At 43.8% G+C, this 14,889-nt stretch overlaps 1 protein-coding gene across 2 annotated transcripts in view; it reads left to right on the top strand.

The window, feature by feature from the left end:
* Positions 1-14,889, top strand: part of EIF3M (eukaryotic translation initiation factor 3 subunit M) — a 1,227,752-nt gene that overhangs the window by 99,022 nt on the left and 1,113,841 nt on the right. For both annotated transcript variants that reach the window (XM_044058942.1, XM_044058943.1), the window contains one exon: positions 1,011-1,131. In XM_044058942.1, the coding sequence (XP_043914877.1) occupies positions 1,011-1,131 (121 nt within the window). The remainder of the gene's footprint in view (positions 1-1,010; positions 1,132-14,889) is intronic.

The raw sequence follows: 14,889 nt of genomic DNA, 5'->3' as shown, positions 1-14,889 counted from the left end.
GTTAAAGTTGAAGCCCACTGTTTTAGGTATGCCAGGTCTTGCTGAAGTGCTGTCTTTTTTATCTTCCTACCCTCAACAGATTATTCCTGGTTAGGCTTTTTGTAGGGTACTTTCTTACAGCATGGCTCTTGTGAAACCATCTTATCCAATACTATTGGTACTTTTTACTTCTTCACCTAGGCATTGAACTCCGGGTCATTGTCACTGGCTCCCACGCCACAGTAATGACTGATGATCTGTAGAAGGTGAGTGAAACTACGAACTGCTATTGCTGCTCCTCAAGGAAGGCTTTAGCAGGTAAGGCACTACTACCACATGTTATGTGGTGGTATCACTGAAAGAAGGCTGAGTGGGTAAGGAGGCAGTGTCTTAGTAATGTCTCTGCCCCAAGCCCTAGGTTGGCATCAGTTCTCAAGCCTATACACTCAGCCAAACTTTCCAAACCCCTCTCTCTACCAGGGTTGTAGAGAAACAGCCCAACTCCTTCAGCACATCTTCCCAACCCTCTACTTCCTGGAGAAAGGCGAGCAAGTATAATGTCATAATGTCTTCCACCCTTCAGCCAGCTCCAGCAAGTTCTGCAGCCACTAGTTGAATTTGGATCACTTTGGTCATAGTCAGGGCTTTATTCCTTTGTGCCCATGGAGCTGGATAGAACTGCATTATACCCAATGGTGGCTGCATTTGTAAGATGATGACATCAGTTATGTTTATTAATATGTGATTTGGTGGGCTACAGGGAATATTTTTAGGATATTTCTGCTTTCATTTTGATTGATATGTAATTTCTTTGTCTTCTTAGAAATACAAAGTAATGCTGTTAATGCATTGTTAGCATGATATGATTGTGCAGCACATTTCACTAACAGAAAATGTACTAGTGATTTCTTGAGGATTGTATACCACATTGCTCTGTTGTATATAAAAAATGTAAACATTATCTCCTGTTTATCACTAACTGTTTGTAGTATAGTGTAAATAACTGTTTAAAACCATTTGCTTTGTCTTAGGTTGAGCAATCTTTTCTATGGCATGGAAAATACTCCAGTCAGATATACAGTTTACTGTAGTCTCATCAAAGTAGCATCATCCTGCAATGCTACACAGTACATCCCAAGTGATCTAGAACAAGTAAGTACATCTCATAGTTTAAATGTATTATCAAGTAGAAAATGTGACCGATATGATTAGCGTTTTGTACGTAATAGAAGTTTATATTTTGTGTGTGTGTGTGTGTGTGTGTGTGTGTGTGTGTGTGTGTGTGTGTGTGTGTTCTGGAAGTATACTGCTTGAAGTATAGTTTTGGGACTTCATAAAAGCATTTAACATTTCTTGGAATTGGGAATAGGATTTTAAATCCATATGCAGATACTTACCATACAAAAATCATTAATGGCCTTAACATTGCAGTTTCATGTATAGGTAATCTCTCGGTACCTAAGAGATTTTGCTGCTAGAGCAACCTTGGCTGAAGACCCAATGAGTATTTTTTTTGGCATGCTTTATCTGGTAGTTACTTTTTTGTCTTCAATGCAGTTTGTTTATTCATGAGACGCTGTACCTTGTACAGAGCCCCCTTCTTTATATTTGTTAAAGACAGATTTACACTTATTTCAGGACTTTTAAAATGACACCTAGCAAAAATCTTACTGATTTTGTTCCTTTCTTATGTTTCACTATGTTATCTTGATTCATATTTATTGCTTTGAGAGATGTAATCTTTGGCTGCTACTGGCTATAAAATGTGGAGGGAAGGAAATGGTAGTCCTTCAGACAGTTTTAATGGTTTGTCTTATTGGAGTGACTGTCATCCTTCCCATTACTGGTGGGAATGTAATGTGGTGATTTAAAATCTATGTGGATTGGTTCTGTGCATTATTCAGTAGCCATAGAGTGTTTAATGTGTAGTTTTGCATTTTTTATGCACTGGACATGGTACCGGAGCCTTGGGTGGATTGCCTTGTTGAATGATTTAGAAAAGCTGCCATCTATGCTGCTAAGGACAGATTTTCTTTCTTTTTTTTGGGGTGGGGGGATATGAAAAACAGGCGCATGAGTTGCTTGACTTGACCGTAGGTGACTGTATCCTTCTTGTTTGCAGAATTTGGTGAAAGTAACTGGGTTATATCACTTGCCAAGGAGCAATCTTTTGGCTCAGATTTTTGGTAAGTACTAAACTCTATACAGGATGCCGCGGTGGTACGGTGGTAGCGTTGTTACCTCACAGCAAGAGGTCTCCCATTCGATTCTCAGCTGGGCTTGGGAGTGCCTTCTGTGTGGAGTATGCATGTCCTTCCCACGGTTGGGTAGTGTTCGAAAGACATGCGTGTGTAAATGGGCGTGCCTTTGTTGAAGGTTGGGCGTCGAGCTGGCACCTCGGCGTTTCGTAAAAATCTACTACCAATCATTAGCAGACCGGAGTTCCGCTGTGGCGAGCCCTTGCCGGGAAAAGCCGAAAGACAAACAACAACTAAACTCTATACAGGAGTGACAAGTTGGGCTAATCGCCTGACAAGATGTGCACATTTTGAAGGTGAGCCAGTGAGAGAGAGTCCCTTCTGTTAAACATTATTTTCTGTTGTCCAGCTCACTGGTGTAGAGTGATTGTTTGCCTGGGTCATAGTCAGGTCTGTAAGTTCAAGTAGCAGCTGTGATATTGAAGGAGCCAGATGCGGTGCAAGCAAAATGAATGAGTGAACCCTGCTTGTCTTTCTGTGGGTGGGGTGGGGCGGATCAGGAATTGGGGGCATATGCCTGGGTAAACACTCTGTGGTAGGATCAGTGGTGAAAACAGTTGTGCTGAGATGCTGTCTACAAGCGGTGGCAGGACTGTTTGCATGCTTGCAGAGGTGGACATATATCCATTGCATGCCACCGTCTTGGATGCTAAAGGCATGAGCAGTGCAAATGTGGGATTAAGACAGGAAAAAACTTCCATTAATGCATGTGAGTGTCCCCACTTATGATTCACCAGATGTTCTTCGTGTTTCACTGTTGCAGTCATTACATTTGGGTAATCTGCTGGCAGGTTGCCCTCAGTCGGCCTGATTAACAAAGTCTTGGGTCCTGCGTTGGTTGCTGTCCCTCCAAGAAAACAAATGGATCAGTAGGGCAGTGGGAGCAGGACAGATGGTTGTCAAGTAGAAATACATTTCTTGATGCTTTTATGCTGCACGTATGTGCTTTCTTCACTTATTTTAACCTGATATCTTGCTGACTTTATCTGTTAGTTGCTGCCATTCATCTGATTGTTTTCCTGATTGGTTGATAAGTCAAAGAGAAATATCTACCATAGATTAGGAAAACTCAGTATTTTGGGCAGACTACACTTTGATGGAGACTCCCTTCTTGAATTCATTCTCTGTTGGTTTCTTGAGGCTTGTGTGCACTGTCCATGCTTTCTTTACATACTTTACAACTTGGTGTCTTGATAACTTACTTGGAAAGTTGCTGCCACTTTTTTGACCGTGTGTTTTCTTATTTTGGTGTGGGAAGGCAAGGAGGGGCACAATTGCTGTATTTTAGTTAAATGCTTTTGCCTGAATAGCATATGCCATTTGGAGAAGGAAATGTTTAAATCTTTACAGCCGGGTGACGCCTTCAGGTGTTTCTGCATTTACATCTTACTGTTGCTTGTAGGCATCAAATATTGCTTATTCGTATTTGCATTAATAATTCCAAAGCCACGCTACATACTAATTAGTAAAATATTTAATCTTAAATCTTCCACAGTGGCAAATGTAACCGTAATGCTGTTTGGCCTCTGTCTAGTGCAGATTGAAGATTAATTGTTGTTCGTATAATAATTATTTATCTTGTTGCAAATTTTATGCTTTTCTAAATATGTCGGCAACCAAGTAACACAGACAGAATTGCTTAGCCACATAGGAAATCTTTCATCTGGGTGATCAAAATGCTACTGACAATAAGTATGTAACTTGAGTGGTTGCTGAGGTGTTTTAATTTGTTTCCAAAGTATTACAAACTTCATAGTCACTGTGTTTAGTGTGACTTATAAAATCCAATGTTAGACCTAAAACCTAAAGAATACTACTACTATGAAAATAGTTTGATCTGAAGTAGTTTACTCCATTTGGTCTTCAACCCGTGGGATACCGGATCCGTATTGGATCTGAGCCGGCAGTTTCACTAGCATCTGCTCCGAGCTCCAAGCACCTCCCCTTCCCCGTAATACACCTCCACTACCTTCCAACCCCCAGATCTTGTTTGCCGTGGCTTGCCTGAAGCGTCATCATCTCCTGAGCTCCGAGGTAGTGAGTGGGTTTTTGTATATTATGCGACTTTTTTGCAAATGTTTTCTATCTAGGTGTTTAGTGTAGGTTCCCTCTCCTCCTCCCCTTGCTGGTGCGTCATGTGTTAAAAAGTTTTCTAAGTAGTTTAGTGTCAGTTTGTTAGTCTGTATTGCTTCCCCTCCCCTCTCAGTGTTGTGTGTGTCTTGACTGTGTGGTGAGTGGTTGTGTGACTGGGAAATAGGTTATTTTCTTCACCTTTTTTCCCTCTTTAGTGTGTTTTCGTGTTTAGTCTTGGCTGATCCAAAGCCTGTATTTAAAAGGTGCACCGAGTGTGGCCGTAAGTAGTCTCCTGCCCATGGCCACACTCTGTACGTGATGTGCTTGGGCGTTGCGCACTTGAGTACAGAGTGTACTTAATCGCGGTTTTAACTCGTGCACTACTAAAGACAGAAAGGCTAAGTTGGCCCTCAAAGGCCTTCTTTCCACTACTGAGGCGGCTGCCTCATCCATGGCTTCAGTCACAGCAGCTGCTGTGGCCACCTCTCCTTCCTCTCTTGCACTTGCTTCTCCTCCCTCCCAGGCTGGGACTCAAACTCCCACCTCTAAGCCTGTGGAAGTGGAGCGGAAAAGGGGCAGAGAGAAGGAGAGAGAGCACAAGGACAAACATTCCTCTAAGCCAGAGAAACGCAAGAGGTCTCCGAACCTTCCATCTACTCCCGCCAAAAGTCAGGCTAGGATCCGTGACTCCCCTTGGCTCTGATCTCCGAGACTTTCCCTGGAGGCGGAGGAGACAAGTCCTCTATCTAGGGCCTCCATTCCCCGACCCGCCCGGTCGGAGTCCATGGCCTCGTCGAGGTCCACACGGAGCTTGTCGGAAGTTGACATGTATAAAATGATGAGGAGGTTCATTTGTACTCGGATCCAGATGGGGGTCTTGCCAGCCCCCTCTCCCTCTGGAGGGGGGAGCTTGCTTCCCTTTTTCACACCAATTTCTCCTTCTCCGATCCATCCACCGGTTTCGGAGTACTCTGATCCGAGGATGACCTTAGTCAGGGGGTCGGCGCTGACGGTACCTGTTTTCTTGACGCCAACAACTGCCTGGAGCGTGTTAGATCCAGCCAGTTCGGATATGAGTGGCTCTTGGAGCCGGAGTCTGGGTGTCGGATCTGAGGGAGCAGAACTTTTTTCATCGGCTCCGGTCTTGTTGGCCAAGTTCCCTCCCTCAGAGCTCTGTCCACTTCGGGCCCAGCTCCAATTCTTGCGTCGGATCCAGGGAGGGCGGCTTCCGTTTTGACTCCTCAGAAGGTTCGTTCTCCCTTGGTGTTCGATGTGATGGAAAGGGTTCTTTCCTCTGGATTGAGACCCTTGAATATCCCTTCGGATTCCACCCCGACCCCTTCAGCTCTGTCTATGCATCCCATCATTTTTCCAGAGGCACAGCCCGTGTTCGAGGAGCCCCAGACGGTTCCCCCTGACGAACAAGTGGCTTGCGAGTACCCCCCAGAGAGCCCCACCGGAGATGTGCCTCACAAGCATATGTTTAAGAGGAGGCACTTGGACTCCCCGGAGTCCCTCACCGAGGATACGGATTTGGCTGATGGGGAAGGTTCCCCCAGGTCACCTCCCGAGGATGTCTCCTTTGGAGACATCATGGAAATCCTACACCAACGGGGAGGTTGGACTGCCCTCAAACCTTCTTCTGATCTATCTTTCTGGGTGTCCCCTCTTGCATATCCCCTGGTGGATCTGGTCACCTCGCGGGCCTGGAAGGAGTTGGACACCATGGAACCAATCCCTAAATGCCCTGATAAAATCCTGAATCCACCATCAGATAGGCCAGCGTGGAACAAGGGCTCCTCCGTGGATGCTGAGAGTCACGGATGATGGATCTCTTAGAGAAGCGGGTTTATGCTTCAGCAACTTTTTCCATTAGGGTGCTGAACTACCTGGTCCATGTCACGAGATTCCAGCACGACCTGGTCAAGGAGCTGGCATAGTCCCCCCCCCCCCAAAGTCCATGTTGCAGGAGGACAGGGACTCGTTCTTCATGAGGATGGCCACTTTAAAAGCGGTCTCCAACATATGCATGCGACTCCTCCAACATGCCACTGAAGGAGCGGCTAGGGCGGGTGGGTCCGACGTGTCCATGAGGTGCAACGCCTGGCTCAGACGGTCAGTTTTCGGAACCTTTCAAGGCGTCCTTTGCCAGCTTCCCTTACAAGGGCTCCACGCTCTTTGGTAAGACCATCAAAGAGACTTTAGTCCAGAGTGAGAAGGATGGGCAGACACTGTCTACAGTCAGAATCCGCTTCTCGAACCCTTAAAGATCCTTTTCCCGGAATCAGAAAGGGCAAAAAAAGATGTGGTTCCGGAAGTCACAGTATTCCCTGGACACTCGGAACTCTTCTTTCCCCAGAGGCAAAGGGGGTCCGAGGAATTTTGGGTCTCGAGAACCTTTCTTGAACAGACCTGGACAGCAACCCTGAGGGATTGCCCAACTGCTGTACTCTGCAGGCAGTCGGGGGACTATTGTCTTTGCACCTGGCGGCATGGGAGTCCGTAACATCAGACCACTGGGTGCTTCAGATCATATCCAGCGGATACTCTATCCCCTTTGTGGTTTCTCCCAAACACTTCTTGGACATACCACCCACGCAAAGGGAGGCAGCAGCACAGGAAATTTCCAAGCTGCTAGAAAAATGAGCCATCAAAACCATTCCCCCCACATCAGCCCAGATCGGCTTCTACTCCAGGTTCTTTTTGGTGCCAAAGAAAACGGAAGACTTAAGGTCCAGAATCTACCCTGAACCTTTCTGTTGCCAAAGAAAAATTCCGGATGGTCACACTACAGTCCATGCCGTACCTGCAAGAGACCGACTGGATGTGCTCGTTAGACGTCCAGGATGCTTACTATTACATAAAGATGCACAGAAGCTCTTGGAGGTTCCTCCGCTTCAGGCTAGGAGTCGATCGTTACCATTTTCGAGCCCTAGCCTTTGGTCTCACTACAGCCCACAGGGTGTTCACCAAAGTGATGGCGGTAGTAGTGGCTCACCTGAGGCTTCAGGGGATTCAGGTCTAACCATACCTGGATGATTGGCTCCTTACTGCTCCCACCAGGTATCAACTTTCTCAAACCAGGGATTATTTCTTAAAGCTTGCCCTGCATTTGGGGATCACAATCTGGCACAAAAACCTGGTAAAACCTCCACACCAGCTCCCACCTCCACCTCTACAAAAACAGATAGCGATATAGCCTCCCAATTTAATCACCACTATTGAATCCATTAAATCACTATCAACTCAACTTTCCAAAAATAGCTACTCATCCATACCAACAACTCCTAACAACTCACCTCCCTTTACATTCTCTCCTGTCCCAACCTCAACAATAAAAAATACCTCTTAAAACTTAAACCCACTACTCTAGCAGCAGATGGTATACCTGCTCATTTCATAAAAATGGCTGCTGACTCTATATCCTACCCAGTCTCAGTCTTAATCAACCTCTCCATACAGGAATGCCACATCCCTTAGCTATGGAAGATCTCTTACATTATTCCCCTTTGTAAGGGTGGGAATTCCTATGATTTCTCTAACTATCGCCCCATAGCCATTCTGTCTCCTTTATCAAAGATACTTGAGAAATGCATGCACTCTCAGGTCATGCATTTCCTAGACTCTAACAATCTCTTCTCTACACAACATGGTTTCCACCCATACCACAGCACAACTTCAGCCCTTCTCTGTTTCACAAACCTGGTTAACCAACATATAAATAACATATTTGTATCTGCTATATTCCTGGACCTCTCCAAAGCATTTGACATGGCTTCCCACGCCATAATAATAGATACTCTTACCTCTCTATCTTTTGTCCCCTAACACTTTTGCATGGTTTAAAAACTATCTGTCAGACCGACAACAAGCTGTCCAGTGGCAAGGAGTTGTATCATCCTTACTCCCAACTACCATTGGTGTACCTCAAGGTTCCATATTCGGTCCACTCCTCTTTTCAATCTTTACCAATAATCTACATGCCTCTACCCTACAGGCTTCACTCCTACAGTATGCAGACGATTCCACCCTGATCTGCACCACCCCAAATCTCATCACCTTAAAGCATCTCTCCCAGGAATCTTTTACCTCAGTAGAAAGGTGGATCACAGATACTCAACTTATCTTAAATCCCAACAAAACAAAACTACTACTATTTACCCCAAACAAATCAAAAACCACTCTACTCTCATTCTCTATCTCCTCCAATAATGGAACTGTCATTTCACCCTCTCTCCACACCAAGATGCTTGGCGTCGAAATAGATAACAACCTACACTTTGACATCCATATCTCTCAAACTATTAAAAAGGTACACAATAAATGGGGTCCGTATATAGACAAAAAGACTTTCTATCAGATCAAGGTCGGGCCAAGCTCAAACCTACCTTCTTTCCACACTCATGTATGCAGTACCTATTCTCACCTATGTAAGAAAATCTGACCTGGAGAAACTTGAGTCGTGTTGTAACAAAATCGCTAAGTTTGCAAAAAAATTCTCTCTTTAGAACACACCATTGTATACCTCTTAGGCAACTTCAGTGGCTTGAGCTCCCACAGTTATTAACCTACCACCAACTAGTCATAGCTTATAACAACCTAAAATATCCTGAAAAAACTCCAGCCCTTGGGTAACTACTGGCTAATTCCAAATCGACCACTCCGCTCTGCCAACAAATCCGTCCTCTCTATCTCCACAGCCAACAACACAGCAGGTAATGCTCTATTTTCTCACAGTATAGCAAAAAGTTGGAATAATCTCCCTCCCTCGGTGACTTCTGCACCTAATACCAAACAATTCAAAAGGTCCCTTAAGGCTCATCTTATTAGCTCTTGGCTCTGTCCATGTATTACTTAATCCAAGTGTATGCTACCACCATCTTTCTCTCTTCTCTCCAATTATCAGACCCTCGGTAAAAATGGAAGTAACAAATGGTATCCCGTGACATTTGGAAATGTTGTTGTGATCTCTGTCTGTATATTTTGATGACTAACTTAATGTTCACTTGTATATATTACTGATATGATCTTTCTTTGCCTACTGTTCTATTATGCACAAAATACTGCTCAATAACAAAGTCTTTACTTTACATTATGTATTATTATCATTGTCTGTTGTATTAATTAAGTGGAGCTTTTCTCCCCGGGCCTCCGCTGTAAATGGACCTCGTCCAGTCAGACCATCCTGGTTAACAAATGTAAAATAAAACGAAATAAATAAACAATCAGTGCATCCAAATCACTTCTAAATCATGTCCAGGTGATAGACTACATTGGGGCAAGGATAGATACATTACAGTGCAAAATCTTCCTGACCTTGGAGAGAGTACAAAACCTGAGGTGGCATGTCTCTCTGATCTACCTTTCTCATCTTCCATCAGCAGAATCGGTGTTGAGGGCCTTAGGTTCAGTGGCGGTGACCATAACGCTTCTTCCATGTGCCTGGTTACATATGAGAATTCTACAGTGGACACTAGCTGTACAATGGTCCCTGTTGGAACTTCCATTGTCGTATCCAATACAACTCAGTCGAGTCTGTCGGTCGTCCCTTCTATGGTGGATGTGTTCTCCGGAGATCTTGGAGGGACGACCCTTTGTTCCAGCCCCTAACCAAGCTACAGTAACCATGGACGCCTCCCAACTGTGGTGGGGGGGCATTGTTCGGGCAGGACAGTCCAAGGCCTGTGGTCCCCTCTAGAGACCAGCTTGCACATAAATGTTCTAGAAATGAGGGTGGTCCTTTTAGCGTTGCAGGCCCTTCATGCCTTTCTTTCTCTGGGAACCATTGCAATTCAGTCAGACAACATGTCAGCGGTCTGGTATATCAACGAACAGGGAGGGACCAGATCTTACCCCCTTTGTCGTGAGGCCATGAGAGTGTGGGAATGGGTGATCTCCACCGGTCGTTTTCTCATAGCAAAGCACATTCCGGGATGGTCCAACATTCTAGCTTACAGGTTGTTGGACTATTCTGATGCCTTACAAGTGGTCTCTGAATCTTTCAGTAGTGGAGCAGATCTTCCTGGAGTGGGGTCAGCTTTGCTGCAATCTGTTTGCATCTCCTTCCAATACGAAGTGCAGTGAGTTTTTCGCTCTGAACCCCCTGTCGGGGGAGTCCCCCAGAGATGCTCTAGTCCATGCTTGGCCTCCCGGTCTTCTGTATGCTTACTCTCCAGTACCTCTTATTCCGAGGTTTCTACAGAAAGCTCGTCAACTGGGGAGCAAAGTGATCCTCATTGCCCTGTTTTGGCCTTGCCAGGTATGGTTTCCCTTGCTTTGGTCTCCTCTTCTGGCACCGCCCTGGATCTTGGATCCCATTCAGGTTCTGATTTCACACCCATCGGGGGTTCCTCATCTGAACCTGGACAGTTTGAAGCTCACAGCTTGGCTGCTCCAGTTCCCATGATCGCTAGGACTCCTGTATTATCCTCTTCATTTAGGTCCATTCTGGTGGCTGCTCATAAGTCTTCAGCCAGGAAGGTTTATCATAGCAAATGGAAACATTTTTCCTTTTGGGCCTCTCAAAGGTGTTTAGACCCCTTAATGGCTCCTGTCTCTGTCATTCTTGATTTCCTAGCCAATATTTTTCAACAGGGAGCTAGTTCTTCTACTGTCAAAGTTAAATTGGCTGCCATTTCTCATTTTCATGTGGGTGAGAATTCTGCCTCACTAGCCTCCTCCAGACTGTGTAAAGCCTTTATTAAAGGGACTTTTCTGTTACGCCCCCCCTGTCAAGGATTCTGTTCTCCATGGGACCTTACTATGGTTCTTCAAGCTCTGGTTACTCCACCTTTTGAACCCGCTGCAACCACAGATCTAAAATTCTTATCTTGGAAAACAGCATTTCTGGTGGCTATCACTTCTGCTAAAAGGGTTTCAGAACTGCAAGCCTTGTCCATCAAAGTTCCTTAGATGATTTTCCACAAAGATGGGGTTTCTCTTCGGACCAATCCATCCTTTCTTCCCAAGGTGGCATCACCAGTTAATATTAATCAAACTATTAATTTACCTGTCTTCTTTCCTAACTTTGCTAACAACATGGAATATAAACTCCATTTGTTGAATGTTCATAGACAGTTACATTTTTATTTACACAGTACCAAAAATTTCCGTATATCCGATCAGCTGTTTTTATGTCCTTTTATAAACCCTTTTTGGGTAAACCTTTCTCCAAGGTCACTATTGCTAGGTGGATTTCTCCTTGCATCCTTCAGGTCTGTAAGGACCAAAGCATGTCTCCTCCGGGTCAGGTGAAAGCTCATTCCACTAGATCCATGGCTGCTTCTGCGGGCTTTTAGTCTAGAGTCTCAATGGATGATGATTGTTCTGCAGCTACTTGGTCCTCATCTCATACCTTTATTTCTCACTACAAATTGGATTGGACTTCTAGAAGGAGAGCATCCTTTGGTTCCGTGGTGCTCTGGAATATCCTTCCATGAGGGCCACCCAGGAGTTTAGTAGCTGGAGACTCTGCCTCACAGGTTGAAAACCAAATGAAGTAAACTACTTCAGATAAAGAAGTTATGTACTCACCATAACGTTCCATCTGAGTAGTTCTACTTCATTTGTCTTCAACCGTCCCTCCCTCCTTCTCCCTGACCTTATTATATGTACAGCCTATTGGCTGCAGTTGTAGGTCGTAAAGTGTTTTTCAAGTCGGGTTATCAGGATGAAGGTCAGCAAACTTGATCTGGGGGTTGGAAGGTAGTGGAGGTGTATTATGGGTAAGGGGAGGTGCTTGGAGTTCGGAGCAGATGCTAGTGAAACTGTCGGCTCAGATCCAGTACGGATCTGGTATTCCACAAGTTGAAGACAAATGAAGTAGAACTACTCAGATGGAACATTATGGTGAGTACATAAGTTCTTTTTCTGAAGTATTTGCCATTTATACCTCTTTATCAATTCCATGGTTCCAGAGCTTTGAACAGGTTTTGAAATTTGCAGCAGACATGTTAGCTTAGGCTCTGCCCATTGGAAGTTGCAGTACAAACTTCCTAAGTTCCCTTGTAGGGAATGAGTTAATCACGCTGTCTAATACTAGTTCTCGAAACTGCTGAGCAGTTCTTCATAGTTGCCTGATAAGTGCAGCTTATAACTGACAAGTTGATGCCGTTTCTCTGGAATGCTGCGATCTTCGTTAAAATAGTTAGTAGTACTTGATAGTACTTGAGCACTAACATATGGGCACCTTCCCCATGAAGCTCTAAAGCTTGAGAGGCTTAGATAAAAGCTTTCTTGTATAGAGCACTGGCATTACAGGTTTTAAAGCATTTCTGTAAGAATTTTTTAGTTCCAGAATGTTATTTTCACTGTGCATGGTTTTAGTTTATTTTTTAGCAGCTCAGCTGAAGGACTGGACAAATACAATTTATTGTATGCAATACTTTTAAGTCTGCTTTCATGAAGCATGCTTAAGACCATCATCAAGTGATGTTAAACTAGGCAAATTATGCTGTGCTTTTGCCGGTTATTGTTGTTTAGGATTATTCAGCTTAACCTTGAACCCATTTAAGAAAATGTAAAATTGTTACTTAAATATTCAAAGTGTGTTTTTTATGTTTTTTTATTTTTTTTCTGCATAGTTGTCAGCAATAGACTGATACTGTTTTAACAGTTTTGGGTTTGCATCTTCTTTACTATAGTATTTACATGTATGTAAGATACAGAGCTATAACACATGAAGGATTTGATCAAGAGGACTGTGCAAGGTCTGTTAAAATTTACATTAGAATTTTATTCATTTGATTATGGTTTAGTGATTAACTTTTTAGTGTTTGTAGACGGTCATGCCAGTGCTGTAGTGTGTCATCAGATTTCTGTAGCAACTCCACAAACAGTCATTGTCATCTGCAGAATGTTCTAGACAAGCAGGGGACAGAAATAAATTACCACACTTTTCTTGCCACACACACACACACACACACACACACACACACACACACCTGTGGTCAATTTTGAGTCACCAGTCCATCAGTTGCATATCTTTGATATGCCATAGGAAACTAGGGTACTCCGAAGAAGCCCATGTGAACATATGCAGATTCCACACACAAGGCATCCTAGCAGAGAAATGAATCGAACCAGGAAACCTCTTGCTGTGAGGTGACTATCCTGCTCTTTATAGAAAATCCATCCATTGTTGTGGAGTTGCATATGACTCAGTGACACCATGAACAGCTGTTGCTATCCACAGAGTTAGAGAAGCAGGAAATGGAAGTAGTTTGCCAGAACTTTCATTCTGTTACACACACTCCACACAAACACTTGCATACAGTTTAGTCACTATCCCACCTACTGCACGTCTTTGGGATAAGAGATGAAGCCAGGATACCTAGAAAAACAGATGGCACACATGAGGAGGACATGCAGACTCCACACAGAAGGCACTCAAGCTGAGAACAGAACCAGGAAACCTCTTGCTCTGAGACATCTGTACTACTCAAGTGTAATACTGTGCTACTTGTTTAGAAAGTAGTAAACTTGACAAGAATGTATTTGCTACCAATGACGGCAACTGCCTAGACTTAACTGTTTAGAGTTGAAAAAAGTGAACGCTAACGTCCTGATTATTAGAAGGTTGCCTAGAGATGTCATTTGTCCAGACATTATAGGTGGAGGACTTTATTGCTTCTAGGGGGTCTGTTATTTCCTCTACCCTGGGGGTGATGGTGTTCTTAGAAAATGGGCTAATGGTAAGAGTTATTTTAAGTGTTTTGTTGAAATGTGAATTTAAATTTATTGTGCGTGTGTATGCACATTTGTATGAATGGATATATCTCTATATCTGTGTATAAACCAAGGGGTAAAAAGGTCACAAAGATGAGCCATTCAGCAAAAGCAGCCAAGTTAGAGTTTTTTCTGTGTGATACTTTTAAACTGCCTGTAATGGAGGCCCATCAGATATATGCAAATAACCCTTTAAGGACATTGTGTTTTAGCTACATGGCTTCTGAATGCCCATTACTTTATTTTTTAAGTCTTTATGGTAGCATCCAGGTCAGTAAAGCCAAACCCCACTAGCTGTGCACGTACATGTTTCAGCCTTTCTGTTGACCTCATTAGCACAGCATAGGTGTGTAGCTTAGCTGTACTTCAGAAACATGGGGCCTTAAACCTAGTTTATGCCCATAAACATTAAGGGTGTTTATGAAAATGAAATGCTGATGTATGAATGAAGGTGCTGGTGAACTGAAAAGCTTTTTGTTTAATTGCCTGCTTTGTTTTATTTTTATTCTATGCCTTATTGTGCTGTCTTGGACTAGTGGGATGTTGCCGAAGCTCTAAGAATCATCCCAGTAGTTAAGACTACTTCAGCAGTGATCTAAACAAAGAACATAGCACAGCTGTGCAAGAACTTAACAGTAATGCACTTTTAAATAGATCACTGTTGCAGTACAGTTTCCCTCACTAATTCCTTCATTGTCACTTCCTTCTTCAACGTGGTGCATCCTGGTTTGGGGTACCCATCCTTGGTTCTTTCCTTCCCTTCCCTCTTCTGGTTTCCAAGGTCTGGTTTCCAAGGTCTTGGTCCTGTTCAGGTCTGAGTAGCAGCTGTGGAGTCCTGTTTCTTCTTACTGCC

Source organism: Protopterus annectens, chromosome 17.part0 (assembly GCF_019279795.1).
Source record: "Protopterus annectens isolate FY-2018-M chromosome 17.part0, PAN1.0, whole genome shotgun sequence".
NCBI lineage: Eukaryota > Metazoa > Chordata > Ceratodontiformes > Protopteridae > Protopterus > Protopterus annectens.
This window is presented reverse-complemented; position numbering and strand designations above follow the sequence as displayed.